At 45.5% G+C, this 14,950-nt stretch overlaps 1 protein-coding gene across 2 annotated transcripts in view; it reads right to left on the bottom strand.

Annotated features, from left to right (window-relative positions):
* Positions 1–1,566: 1,566 nt before the first annotated feature.
* The window catches only part of lnx1 (ligand of numb-protein X 1), a 34,120-nt gene continuing 20,736 nt past the window's right edge, over positions 1,567–14,950 (bottom strand). The window contains exons 3-11 of one of the 2 annotated variants that reach the window (XM_041935020.1): positions 13,719–13,972; positions 11,607–11,762; positions 9,268–9,476; positions 8,754–9,182; positions 7,030–7,164; positions 5,402–5,579; positions 4,052–4,298; positions 3,187–3,345; positions 1,567–3,066 (exon numbers count right to left, since the gene is read on the bottom strand). In XM_041935020.1, the coding sequence (XP_041790954.1) occupies positions 2,931–3,066; positions 3,187–3,345; positions 4,052–4,298; positions 5,402–5,579; positions 7,030–7,164; positions 8,754–9,182; positions 9,268–9,476; positions 11,607–11,762; positions 13,719–13,972 (1,903 nt within the window). In that variant the 3' untranslated portion in view covers positions 1,567–2,930. The remainder of the gene's footprint in view (positions 3,067–3,186; positions 3,346–4,051; positions 4,299–5,401; positions 5,580–7,029; positions 7,165–8,753; positions 9,183–9,267; positions 9,477–11,606; positions 11,763–13,718; positions 13,973–14,950) is intronic. The other variant, XM_041935022.1, reaches the window with a different exon arrangement.

Genomic DNA, 14,950 nt, shown 5'->3' with positions numbered 1-14,950 from the left:
GAGCGTGAAACAGTTTTAAATTTATACACAGGCTACAGATTCTGCTTTGGCAGACTGTAAGGTTTTCTCTTTATTCTAACAATGTATAGTACCATCTGTATTCAGTATGGGCCTTTAAGACCCTCCTCTATAACTGGAGCCCCTCCTAATTATTATGACCATCCAATCCGCCTTCGCCTCCCTCATGGATGCGTGTGCTGTGCATTACTGTATTTTGACAGGCAGCATAGGAATGACCATAAACTGCTCAAACTGTTTTTGATAAAGAAGGTCAACAACAACACTACTGTTGCTCTTGAAAAGGAAAATGTTCTCAATTTACATGATGTAGCATTATCTAGAGTATGGTTTTGAGGAAAGCAGCTGCACTGGCTACTGTAGATGGTTAACTCTAATCCCCATTGTGTAGAAGCAGGCAGAGTGGGACTGACAACGCCACCGTCATTGAGCTTTTTGTCTGATGTACTACTCGTGGAAGCGTTTACGTAACTCATTAACTAAAGCATAATGAAGTGAAGTCTAGTAGTGGTAACGTGTAATAACGTTATGGTGAATCTCATTTCGGGAGGAGACAGTGTTGCAGCCAACCAGCCTCTGATTACGACAGACGCCCTCTGAAGGTCACACTGTAATAAACTACATCCTTCAAAGAAGGCAGCTACTGAAATGAGACACTATGCCAGTGGTTTCTGAATGTTTTGAAGCCATGGCACCTCTTCAGTGTGATCTGTTTTTCATGACACTCCCCCGTGCTACTTGCCCTAGCACTGAATAAAAATAAAAGTGAGCTTTCCCTGTACACAGCCGAAATGTTTTTTTTTTTTTTTTTTTTTTTTAATGATACTCTGATTTTGCATTCGACAGTCTTTCTCATAGAGTTCATTCCAAACAAATTGTGCTATCAGTGATCTGTCCCTCCTCTCTGGTCAAAGCTGTAGGTGTGTGAAACCTGCATATTCTCTCCATTGTCACAATGCCCTTTGAATGAGTATGTTTTTGCATGCGTGTTTTCAGAGGTCATATGAGGGGAGAGAAGGTGTGAAGTAATGATCAGTCCCGTGGTCTCACAGGACTGCAGGTCCTACGGTGAATAATAGACTTTTTTTTTTTTTTTTTTTTTTTTTTAGATTAGAGGATACTGCAGCATGGCTGCTTGGCTTTAGTGTAAAGGGCATGCTGTGACACTAGTGTTGGGCTCTTTGTTACTCAAAGTCTTGGCCAGGGGGGAAGCTGCAGAAGCCCAGGCAGGCAAGCAGCAGGCACTGTGGTTAAGGTTTTGGTCCCTTGAGTTCTGACTTATCTCTGTCCCAGTGGAGAAGGGGAAAAAGGCCAACAGCCTCTTTTCTGTGGGCTATGAGCTCTTTCTCCTTTTGTGTTATTTCCCAAAGAAAAAGTCTCCAGTTTCATCAACAGCAAATGGAAAAAATACACTGCATGTGTGTATGGTATTTTTCAGTGGAGAGGAGCGCCTGAGGCACAGGGACACCACAGAGCGAGGGCACAAACACCACAGTTTTAAAAGATCCAGTCTGGAAAAAGAACAGCAAAGAGAGAGGAGGCATAGAGACAAAAGCGACGGACGGCAAAAATCCTCATGCAGGTCTCACAGCGACACACACTCGCACTCTCCTTATGAAAAAAGAACGAAAGATGACAGATTTATAGTGTGGTTGTCATCTATGTCCTCAACAGCAGCAGCAGTGGCAGCAGGAGTAGCAGGGACAGTGGTGAGGACAGAGACAGTCAGAGTAGACCTAACCACAAAAAGGCCAGAAGAAATAGAGAAGACAGAGAGAGCAACTGCTGACCAAGAGAGGAAATTAAAACCTGACTGACTTTCAGTCTCTCAGTCTACTTAATGAGAAGAACTGCCCTGTGGCATCTTACTGTATGTTTCATCAGAAAATGTGAGTTTAATTGGATTTTTATTAGAAACTTAAGATCAGTTTATGGACATATTCTTTACAAAATGTGTATGTTGCATTAGCTTTTAGTGTTGTGTTTGTTGATTTGAAGTAAGGCTTTTAAGTATGAGTGTTCTCACACGACATTCGCTTTTCAAATGACTTTATTGATCATTTAACCAAATGTACCATCAGATATACTACACAGGCCGAAGCGTGACAGACAGAATCACAGTAGATGGGCCCTAGACCATCCACTGATACACAGAAACCAAGTCAGTTTTTTTTCTTAAAAGTAAGAAAATTAGTAAGGCCTCCACAATGTCACCTAATTAAATATTATTTTTTAACATGTTATGAACACACTGATCCTTTATTTTTTTTCAATATATTTTATTGCCAGTGGTTTGATAATTTATCCATAGCTTCTGAAATAATAATAACAAAAAAACCTCAACACAGACTACTACTTGGCAACGTGTCCTCAGGTCAACGGATGAAGATGACAACCACTGTCAGTACAAACAGAATGGAGCCTATATTTAAAGGCCATACCACAAACAAACAAAAGAAACGTATAACAAGTGCTTGGATCAGTACTTTTTTAGACACCCAACATTTACAGTAAAGAAATGTGAGTCCAACTTAACGCATACCCTAATATATAACTACTGGAATTGGCAACGTGTTGTGTCTCCTCTCAATCCACCCACCCCACTCACTGGGTGCTGTGCCAGAGAATGACCACGTCCTCTAAAGAAGTGGCTCAGTCCTGGATCCTCCCAGTTCAGCGTTCTTGGAGGGGCAAGTTAATCTCTGGTAACAATCCAGTCTCATGTTTGTCCTTCTCCAAACTCCTGGCAAAGTCTCAGCTGTCCATCACAAGTGAGATATCCATACAGCTACGGCACTATTCTAAGCTTCCTCCCACACAGCAAGCTTAGGGTGGTCAGCCAGTCTAAAGCTCTGCCCTCCACATTCCTTGGTCGGTGCTACTGAAACAGCGCTGGATGGCTTGGAGCGCTGCTACATCAGGCTGCCCGGCCAGGAGACGATGGTCAGGGTGATTCTGCCCCGAAGCTCCTTCAGGAGGCGCACCAGCGCTGTGTGGGTCATCCCCCATGTACTCTTCCCATTCACCTCGAGCAAGATGTCCCCACACCTACAAAAGAAGGAATTATTCCATGGATATAATTAAAAAAATGAAAAAACTGCACAATCTTTTTGCATATACAGGTTGTGTTGAAGCTGGTATAAAAGGCTTTGTGCACTGGCTGAATACCTTATCCTGCCGTCGTTGTAGGCTGGCGTCCCCTCCACGATGGAGCGGATAAAAAAGGATTGATTGCAGTTGACCTCCTCTTGACCTCCCACGATGCTGAAGCCCAGGCTGCCCGAAGTGCTTCGCCGCAGGACAATGTCTTTGCAGCAGTAGAGATGCCTGCATGAGCCAAGAGAGAGATTAAACGCGCTAATCTCTCAACTGCATCTTTAAATTATATATACTGTATATCCATACTGTGCAGCAGCTAGATTGCAGAAACCAGTGCAGCTCAGAAGACAGCGGGCCTGGCTTGCTCCTTGAATGAAGGCATGACTTTTCCTCCCAGGAGATGTGAAACAATAAGAATAGTTGGACTTCTATATCACTCTCATAAAGATAGCTCCAGGCTGAGTGAAAATTATATTCAGATCCTTTTGTTGCACCGCTGGTCTAGACTACATTCCCATTGTGACTCAGTGCTTGGTTTTGACTCCTAATCAATTCACTGTGTGAGGAGAAACACTTTTTATTTCACTTTAAGCTACAGCAGCAGTGGTTGTTTATTGCTGCCAGCTCACTGCTGTCTTCCCGGCAGCACATTGTAGTAGGATAAATTCCAATGTTTCAATCCGAGGGAAAGTTTTTCATTCTCAAAAGTTTTACTGATATAACAGTGGTGAACGTTTAAGCTGAAAACTTAGCTTGAAAGTATAATGAGCACTCTCTCCCCAGCTGGCTCTGTCAAAATTTCAGTTGGCACCAGCTGGCAGAGGTCACAAGGACCAGTGTGGGGGGTGTAAATTATACTGGGCTCAGAAAAAAGGAGTTTAGAAAGTAGAAAAATGTATGTGGAGTGGAAACAGAGACATCACGGGAGGCTCACCTGGGTAGCTGCAGCCATGACACCCACAGTGGGGAGTAATCATCATTGGGCAGTGGGCTCTTGGTGCTGTCTGTGGGCGAGGGTGTGAGACAGGGCGGCAATGTGCACTCTTGCAGGCTTTCCTCCGGAGGACGCATCTCCAAGACCTTGAGCACAACGGGAGAGGAGGTGTTCTTCAAGTTGGCCACAGCTTCTCCTCGCGTCACCCCCGTCAAGTCCACCCCGTTCACGTTTAGCAAGATGTCACCTGCGGGGGAGGAAGCGGACAGCACAGTTCATCCTCTGCCCACGGTTGCTGCTCTGATAAATGCTTTTCAAAGGACCTCACAGGACAGGGACTCATCATCTGCCTATTTAATATTCAGCAACCTCCGTGCTACAATACAAAGGGATGGAAACCAGGCACCACCTGTGCTTTAAAAAGCCTCCTAGTGATGAAAGTGTTGCAAAGAAAAACAGACGGCGCAGTCCAGCTTGCTAATAAGCGACTCAAAGGACACATTTGCCCTGGGCAGATATGCAAATGAGAATGAATAGTCTATTACAATACACAAACATGTTTCATCAGCACACAAACAGACACAGCTGCTGCTGCTATGTCCCTTACGAATACAGTAATGTGCGCCTTCAACCATCCATCGGACAAAGAGACTACATTTACTTGTGTTTTTATGAAGTCTCTATGCTGCTGTTATGCTTAATGACTTAATATGTTCATATTGTAAGATGGATATACAATATTCTGGAATCAGCACTTGGGGCGAAAATCTCTCACTCCTCTGCTTTCAACTGCGTTACAGGCTATAGACTGCCGCTATTACATCCAATTATTTGCGTGCCGCTCCATGTTTTGCTCTATTTCAGAGCTGACTGACTTCATATAATGAAATAATTAAGTACCCCACCAGTTCTCCTCTTTAACACAGTAAGTCCTTAGTACTGCTATGCTAATGTTTGTTTGTGTTTTTGTTTAAGTGTGTTAGAGCCAATTTGTGGAGCACTGAACCACAGCAGCAGCAGCACTGACTTTTCCCGCTGGATGAATGAACTTCGTAATGAAACATGAGTCTTAAGTGTTCATCAATCACTACGTCTGTTATATACAACGTATTCATCATCATAGCTAAATCCATGACAGTCTGCCTGCCATAATATGAGCTCCAGAAGACGACATCCTCGTGAAGCAAATACTCCATCCACTAAATGAGTAATTATTTGCACAAGCGCTGAACATGACACTCCTTGTAATAAAACACAAGAGTAATAGTCTGATAATTACATTATAAGATTGAGTGTGCAGGTAAGTAATGGAAAGAGACGTCAAGGGATTCCTTAGAAGTTCATTATTACCTTTGCGGATGGAGCCCTCCTGTCCCACCACGCCGTCAGAGTCCACGTTTGTGACATAAATGGGGAGGTCCCACCCGCGGCTGGACATGCCGCCCGCCACCGTCATGCCCAGAGAGTCGTACGGCTCCTTAGTCAGAGTAACTGTCTTCTCATAGCATGCAGGCTTCTGACAAGAGTCCTTCACAGGGGAAAAAAGACAGTGCAGCGGAGAGTAAATTAATAATGGAGATCTAAAAGCAACAAGGCTGTTTTCTGCCCCAATTCCATGTACTAATTTCTGTTCTGCTGCCATGCTAGGAGACATAAAGACATGCACGACATTCATAATTGACGCCGTCACAGCGGCGTCTTGGGTCTTTCGTTGTGTATCCACATTCTTACAAACACAATAACTGAAGACCAAACACGATGTGAACTTAATTGTTACACCAAGGGCACCTTCTATACACTTCATAATCTAATTGGATTTTGGAGCCGCACATTTGCATATTAATGACTGATTTCTCTGGGACTTGCAGCAGCCTCTTGCTGATTGGAGGATTCATACAAATACCACCCATGCTGTGCTACAGGAACAAGAGTCCAATGACATAGACATAGTTGCTAATTAATGACTGACCTCATTAGCATAACTGGTAATGTATAATATATGGTGGTTATTAAGACAGGACATCAAGCAGCTCAAGTGCCTCTTCATTTTGTGTCCACGTTGGATATAGACGATCTGATTTATTCATGGGTGCAGCAATGCGCGACTTGGTTTGGGGGCTGCGTGAGGGATAAAGCGCGTGAGATTTTATTTATGGCAAGTGTGTTTAGAGTAGAGTAGTAATGAATAACACATGGACTCATTGAGGTTTATGGGATGTAGCTTGTGCTGTTTCGTTATTGTGCAGCATTCACACATTTCTGCTGCGCTCACAGGGGGCGATCACTTGCGGTCACATGACTGACCCCGGCGCTGAATGTAGCTGCGTGAACACTGTCCACACTGACCTCCACACTACACTGCAGGCTGTGTAAATTGTGTACTGTGCACTACCACATCATGAAGAGCAAAGAGTGTGTACAGACATGGGAAATACACTAATTTATTTTCTTGCTGAGAGTTTGATGAGAAGTTTGCACTCTACAAAAGCAAATATGTGTGTTCCCAAAATGTTTGCAAATAATTCTTTTACAGGATATTTAGGCCAAAATGTATGCTGTTTGAAATGTGGTTCAATGCATTTTAAAGGATAGTGATCTACAGAACGATCAGTGGCTGCCTTTAAACCAAATTTGAAATCATACATTTGAGCTTGAAACAGTGATCGTAAAGAAAATTGCTCTGTAAATCAGAAAATAAGGCAGAGCTGTCAAATTGGTCATTACTAGAACAAGAGACATGGCCAGATATCTCTGAATCCTGAGGGGTGAGTGGCTGCTTTCTGTGCAGTGAAAAAGATCTCTGAGAGGCTTAAATGACATGCTCAACTTTGACTGGATTATAACACCTTCATGGATCATTTGCATGTGAAAGACAATATTTATCACGGGAGGGGGAGGAACAGAACACATCTGAATGTATGTACGTCCATGTTCTTGTCTCACGTGTGTGTGTGTGAGTGTGGGTGTGTGCAGCTCACCAGTAGCGTTTGTTCTATGTCCACAGGGGAATATGGCGGGGGGCCGTCCATTCCCCACGGAGCTTCTTGGAGGATGTCTGGGGTAGGTAGGCAGATCTGACGGGACACTATGAAGTGGACGCCCTCCTCGCTTGCCTGGAGGACATTCAGAGACAAGTTTAAACACGAGTTACAAATGAAAATAAGGCAGTAGACATTTTCTTAAAGAAAGACTGAGAGGATTGATACCACTCTAATGTCTGCCCGTTAAATTTAATGCTACAGCCAACATCCAGCGAATTAAAACATTATATCTCGCTTGTTTAATCCTGACAAAAATTGTGTTAAAAATACAATAAGCAAGATATCAGGCAACCAGCGGAGACTGCAGGAAGTTACTGGTAGAAATAATTTGGCTCATGATCTCCTAAATGTTGTTTTTACACTTTCGGTTTTGTGCAGATTAAACAAACAAAATATAACACGTTGATTAGTAAGCTTTAGATGTGCTGGTGGGAAGATTTTGTTGCCTTCATACAAGGCCAGGCTGACTGTTTCCAGCCTTTATGCTAAGATAAGCTAACCAGCCACTGGCTGTAGCATTATGTTCTGTGGATAGATATGAGAGTTGTATCAGTCTTCTGATGCTGTGAGCAACACAAATGCAAATTCATTCACTCCATTGGGTGAAGGTGGAATATGTATGTTTTTGCAGTCCTTTCAGGAGAAATCAGCTGGTAAAACATAGTCAGACATAGTTTAAATTCACTACCACCTATTAGTAATCTATTAAGCAATCGACTAAGTGCTCCTTTCATACCCAATCATGATACTATCACCTGTTACCAATCAACCTGTGTACCTGTGGAATGTTCCAAACAGGTGTTTTTGGAGCATTCCACAACTTTCCCAGAATAAGTATATACTATATATAGAAAAATCAATTAAATCGATGAGGTAAACATGAAATATATTGTCTTTGTAGTGTTTACAGTTGAGTTTATGTCAAAAATTATCACAGATTTATACAGCGCCCCAACTTCTTTGGAACCGGGGTTGTACTACTGAACTGCCAGTCCTGCTTCACTGATTCACACATTCACATGCAAATGGTCCAATAGACACAGACCGGCTGGCTGCTTCCCTCTCCCCCCACTCTGTCTCATTCCTCTGAGATTTCCCCTGTCTTCTGTCACACAGAGCTGACTCCTGAATTAGCCAGTCCAGCCCATTATTGCCTTAATTGGACTAATTTAATTTCTTCCCAGCCAGTTCTTAATCTCTGACAGAAAGTGCCCGCTCTGAGAGGCCATGTTGGCTCCACAGAGACCCAGAAGAGCCAGTCAGACTGCTCAGACAGGAACTCTGGGCCCAGAGACCCTGCACAGTCAGCCGCAAACACACTGCAATTAACCACGATTAACCACAAGCACACCACCATTGACTGGCATCAACCAGGAACCAGAGGCGGCCGCATGGCCCGGTCCATCAGGGAATCACCACAATTAAATACCATTAACTGCAGCGAGTGCAGACACAACAGCACAGCACAACACAATTAGCCTGAATCACCACAATTATCTTTAATACCTCAGGGACCCGGAGTAAGAGCAGAACACAGTTGCTTATGGTCTGTAGCAACATGTGGATTCGTTTGACCGTCACAACTATGAGCTTTCTGTAAAATGCAAAGACCTGCTGTCTTAGTTAAATCAATCTGTTATAAGAAAGACCTGCTGACTGACCTGGATCAGCAGAGCAGCATGTTCTGGCGCTCCATAGCGTAGATCGTGCCCGTTGATGGCCAGCACGCGGTCGCCGACGCACAACTGCCCGTCGCGTGCCGCCAGGCCGCCCTCCAGCAGATGGAAGATGTAGACTCCGTGCTCCTCTGACCGCCTCACTAGCTTAATGCCCAGCTGTTCATCTGGAGTGGTTTTGTTCAGGACCACATGGATGCTATCATCCCTCAAGGGATGGTGGGGGAGGCCGTGAGACGGATGGCCCCCGGCGACGTCATGGCCGTGCCCGTGGCCATGCTGGTGGCTGTGTGAATGCGAGCGGTAACGGTGGCGCTGTTCTCTGAGCACGGTTAGCCGGAGGAGTTGGCAGGGCTGTTTTAGGGTTGCCACGGCGTAGCAGTGGGGTACGTTGCTGATGTCAATGCCATTTACCTGACAGGGCAACAGAGACGCAGTTTAATAAAGGGACCTGGGATTGCTTCTTACTGATTTGTGAAACCAGTTTTGAATGCGATACCTTCAGGATCATGTCCCCAGGCAGCAAGCGTCCATCCCGGGCAATGACGCCTTCTCTGTAGATATCCTGGATGAGGATGCGAACCAAAGGGGTCTCATTGCCGCCGACGATGCTGATGGCCAGCGGCTCTGAGGGGTCCGCCCGCGTGATCTTTATACTGGTGAGTTCACCGTCGGGGATCAGGTGATGCAGCTGAGGAAGAGCCAGCACTAAGGGAGAAGAAGCGGAGGAGAAAAAGGCTGAGTTAAGTCCTGAATTTCACTGCGCAACGACAAGAAAAACCAAATTTGACAAACAGCCAAATAAAACAGGAGAGGAAGTGGGAGAGAGAGAGAGAGAGACGCATCGAGGGAGAAAGAGTGGAAGACCGTGGTGGAGAGGTTCAGCAGTGGAACCAGCTGTCTCTACTCCCTCAGGTTACTAAAACAAACTTGTACAAGCCAAGAGGGAAAATTGACTTGGCTGATCATCCTGCACAATGTTTGTATCATTAGTCACATACATCTGTAGCAAGTATGCTTGGGAAAACCCTTTATTTCAGATTTCCACAAGGTTATTACTCGGGCGGGGATGCAAGTACAGTTCTAATACGCACAAAAATCCACACATATTGCAACCTTTTCACAGCGAAAACGTTAATCCAACAGGGAATGTATCTTCTTCGCGTTTCTCGAAAGGAGTAAATCTGTTCAAGCTTTTCACAATGGGCGTCAGAAAAGGTTTGACTTCAGGAATTTCTCTTTGCATTTGTAGAACATTTTTTTCACTTGTTTTCACCTCGAGACTCCAAACCAAACACAGGATCCTGTCGTCAGAATGAATGCAGAATTTTACAGAGCTAACTAGGAAGATTTATATGCACCCAAACCTCATTTAACATTGCTGAGAAATGTGTACTTGTCTGCGAGTTGTATCTCATTTAGCTGTGCATGCTCTCCTCCTCTCATGCCCAGTGGTGAATTACACTTTAACAGCATTACGACACATCCTGGACTGGCCCGTGTGGAGGTGGGTGGGGATCTTTTGTGACTATTTTGGCCAACAGCCTTGGCCAATAAATGACAGAGAAGATGTATTCCTCGTCGTATTTCTTTTTCTTTGGTTATGAAAAATGTCTCTCTCTCCTTGTCCCTCAGTGGGCTCTCTCCCTCTGTGTCTCGAGCTCCATAGCCTCATTCGTTCGTTCTACTCACGCTGCACTTTCTCCATTCCAGAGTCAATATTTTGTCGTTATCGCAGCAGATTGCTTCCAGGGTGGAGACCACATTAACACAGAGACCTGCAGCTATTATGTAACCCTTCTATCCATCACACACACCCTTTCAAGGTCTGTCTTTCTTCATCCCGTCATTTCTTTTTTTCGTCGATTCCTCCATCCACGGAGACATTCTTATACCTTTATTTGTTTCCTTGTCTCCATTGTTTTTTTCTCTATCCTCTCTTCCCTCCATTTGTTTTCTATGGATCTCCACTCCAGTCTTCCATCCTCTCCGTCTATCTTTGTCTCTCCAGCAGCAGGCAATGAATATTTAATCTATTCTCTTAGCCTCCTTGGTGATGGCCTCAGAGAATAATCTGGTCCCTGATCGTTCGTCATCCGTTCTTACGCAAGTACACATCCATTTTCCCCTTCCCTTCGTGCTGCAGTTCCCCTTCAACATTATGCCCTCTTATGGTTGACTTTATTTCTTCCACTTAACCATCACGAGCGTCGGGCTGGGGATATTACATTAAATATCTCTAGAGCGGGTTTTCTTTACTACATAGCATCTTGTGGATCTGCCATGTCGAGAACGCTGCTCACCCCGGGGACTACTCCATCAAGTTGGTGCAAACCTGTTGACCCTGGCTGTGTTGGAGGGACAAGGAGAGGAGGGGTTGGTGGAGGAGGAGATGGAGAAGACTAGAGAGGGGAGTATGAGATAGAGGAGGAGACGTCAGCAGCCTCGTCTCCAGTGACCTCCCCTATCCCTGCCATGTCCAGAGCGCCTCAGGCTACCACTCTCCATCTTGATCCGTCTCTAGTGATGCACCAGCGGACTTATGCAATCTGCAGCTGAATTATTAAAGAAACATATGCTGCTGTGACACTCTGGGCTCCCACCCGTGTCATCCTCCTCGTACAGCCGAGGGAACATCACACGCACACACATTTGGAAACACGCACACACACACGTGCAGCCCTCTCTCTGGAGCCCTCTTCGGGGAATCCTAAAGTGCGGACGCAGCAGTTACATCATACAATGCTCAAACACAAAACGCACAACACAAGCGCAAAAACATGGCCGTCAAAGGAACAAAGACAAGACAAGACACAGCACGCAGGTCCTGATCCATACCTTCCTGCGGCACGCTGGAATTCCTGGCATTGTCTCGCTCCTCGGACGTCTCATTGCTCACCGCGTTGCCGCTCTTGGTCCTCCGGAGGACACTGAACGCCCGGTTCAACCTCCTGAAGGATCGGCTCCTCACTGAAGAACGGTCAAAGTTTCTGACTGCAGAGGAGAGGGGAGAAAGAGAGGCACTTTATAGTTTACCTCACCCTCGACATGCCCGGACATGTCTGAATCTGCCTCCTCACAGCCAATAAACCGCCTCTTTGTGGCTTAGTGGCTGTTTGAGATCTGTGTGGGCATGTGAGAAGATGAAATACCTGTATGAGCCAGGAAGTCCAGTTAGTTAAAAATACAACCATAATTTTTAAAGCTTACTAGATGCGATTAAAGTGCACACTGCTTTCCAATACTATGAAATAAGTGTGGTAAGTTTCAGCAATCATTTCCTCCTTCAGTGTCCGTTAGAGTTCTTGATCTCTAGTAGAGGACAGAGGCACAGAGGAATGTTTTAATAACTGGGTCCTTATGTTTGGATGCAACAGGTTTCACATTCCTGCCAGATTCATGCTATTCCCGATACAGTCCTGATTTTTGTCTGCAGATAACACTGTGTGGAGTTCATTGGAATTGTTTTACGTAAGGTCAGCGACTTGCCCTGACTTAGTTAATTTAACTGTAACTGATAGTGGAAATACTGAATTTCATAATAACACTGACAAAGAAAGCATTTTATGTGGATCAGTCAGGTCACGGCCGAGACCTGATCTGCTTCATAAGATCAGAATCTGCGCAGATGCCAGTCCAGTGTATTGGATCCCTTGTAAACACAAATGTAAACAATGCAGGATTTAAAATGTTTCTAAAAATACAGTCTACCTTTAAGGCAGAAGCTGGGCCAGGCAACCTTTACCCTCTGTATCACTGCAGTGGTCTCACTGAAGAGGCTTAAGAGACTGTGTTTTTGCCTCCAGTCCATCCTTTTCTTCTGAGGTTTATTTGTTGAGCCACTTTCAACAAGCTCAGACTTTGTGTCCTTTTTGTGGACAGAGGAGCTGCTTTCAACCAGTGGCTGTTTAATTAATAAACCCAATCCGTGCTGTGTATAGTTACATGGTTGCGTAACTACAGCAGTGATGTAACACACGGTGGACTCTAGTGACCACATCCAAAAGAGACCCTCCCAGAGAGACCGTTGTCTGTTACTTTGCTTTTCATAGAAGAAGACAGACAGGTTGCAGGAGGCTGCAGTGGAGAGGCAGCAGTCCCAGCCTGGCTGCACCGAGCACGGGGCAGCAAGCCTCTGCAGCGCCCCTCCCTCCCTCCCTCTGCGGGCTCGGGGAGATGCGAGGACTCCTGACAGCCACATTATTCTTTAAAAGCGCCAGCCGCTTCTGGAGCTGACAGCTTGTTCAGCAGTAGTGGCGCTTGTGGTGGTGGTGGGCACTCAGCTGGCCGGGCCTAAAGTGCTGGTGCAGCGTCATTTGGTGTCCCCACTGCCTGGGTGTACTCACGTTAGGGGGTGGGAGGAGAGGGGTGGAGGGGCAGAGAGGAGCACTCGTGACTGCTTCCTGGTTTCACAGGTGGGAGAAATGGAGTGAGAGGGGTGTTTCATTCGTCATTGGGCATTAACACACACACTTGCATCAGCTATATTTAACCCATCTCTCCTTCCATTTCTCCTTGACTGCATAATGTACCTGCCCTCTCAGTGACTTTCTCTCCCTGTTTTTCGACTGTTTTCCACAAAGCGAGATTTTATGGATTTGTGGGGAAAAAAACAAGGCGGTGGAGCTAATTGGCTAATAGGATTTCTATCAGAAACCATTAGGGAGAACAAAGACTGTATTCGAGGTTGAACGAGCGCCTCGGTTATACAATGTAAATCTGCAGGTGTAAGTGTATACAGCGTTTGAACATAGATCACGGGCATCTGGTTTTGACTGGGAGCCTATGTGGCTGTGACCAGAAAGCTCTCGACTCTCTATTGATTTTCAATCTGTCATTCTGGAAAACACTCCCTCCAGCTCCGTCTCTCTCATCACGAAACTTCAGGGCGACGTGATGCAGGACTGAACATGGCCACGTACAAACACAAACATCCGTTCGCCCACTCACACTCACTCTTCTTGGTGCTGCTGCGGGCGGCCAGGCTGGTCGTGCTGCCTGACTGGCTGTTGTCCTCCATGCTGGGGTCGAAGGCGGGGTTGACCAGGCCGGGCTCGTCCGACAGGAGGGCCACAGCGGCGGAGGTGGGGCCGTCGTTGGGCAGCGTGGCGATGGTGAGTTCCGACGTGCTGTCGGTGCATTCTCCCTCCTGCGAGCGTCGCTTCCTGTCTGCTGAGAGCCCATAGTGAGAGGCCCCTTTACACCTGCACACAGGGCGAAAATGTCAGGCTCAAACACAGATTGCGCAGTCGGCATTGGTGCAATTAGTACTGCACATGTTGATGAAATGATGACATTAATGCTCAAATTCTGTAACTCAGTCAACAAATCCATGTTAACATCTAACAAAAAGGTCACATTCTCAAGACTAGTGTGAGCAGATTTCAGCATCTCCCCCAGCTTGAGGCTCTCTGCATGCTGACCTCTATCTTCTGCTTTGGGACTGCCTCACACAAAGACGGCTTATCTGACCTCAACACTCAAACGGCACCTCTCCGATACGCCACACAGTCTGTACACTAAGCCACAACAACAGATGTTGTGGCAGGATATATTTCCTGGTGCTCTCACTTAGAATTTATGCAGCACCTCTCTGGGAATGTACCACAAATGTCATATTTGCTCTAAAAGAGAGAGAGAAAAAAAACAATTTCTGTTGACTGCACACTGTCTTTATGACAGTATCTGTAATCACATGTAGGATGGGTTTTCTGTGTGGCTGTGAGTGTGAGCATCCGACAGATGATTGAATACAAATGCAAGAAAACAGCCGTTAGAGGGGAGAGAGGGTGGATATCTGACACGTTTGAATATAAAACAGAGATCATTTCAATGTTGTTTTTCTCAAAAACAAATCTAATTCCCAAGTTCCAGATGTCTCCTCCCTGTCAACAACACCACAGCCACAACGTATTTCCAGACTCTCTCACACACACATACACAGATACACACCCATGCACACACTCATGCACATATTACGCTGCACGCCATAAAAGGATTTTCACACTGACATTATTAAATTGAGAATGTTTGTGTGTGAATTAAAGATATCCCTACAGAGAAGGGTGGTGTATTGTTGGAGAATTTCCCTCCATCTGTAAGCCATAAAGGCTTTGAGCTGACGCTTCATCAGAGGCAGGAATAACACTGGCTTGTCTCTCCGGCTGTCTCTGCGGAGCCAT

Source organism: Chelmon rostratus, chromosome 4 (assembly GCF_017976325.1).
Source record: "Chelmon rostratus isolate fCheRos1 chromosome 4, fCheRos1.pri, whole genome shotgun sequence".
NCBI classification, from domain to species: Eukaryota; Metazoa; Chordata; class Actinopteri; order Chaetodontiformes; family Chaetodontidae; genus Chelmon; species Chelmon rostratus.
Note: the sequence above shows the minus strand (reverse complement) of the source record. Positions and strands in the feature narration are given on the sequence as shown.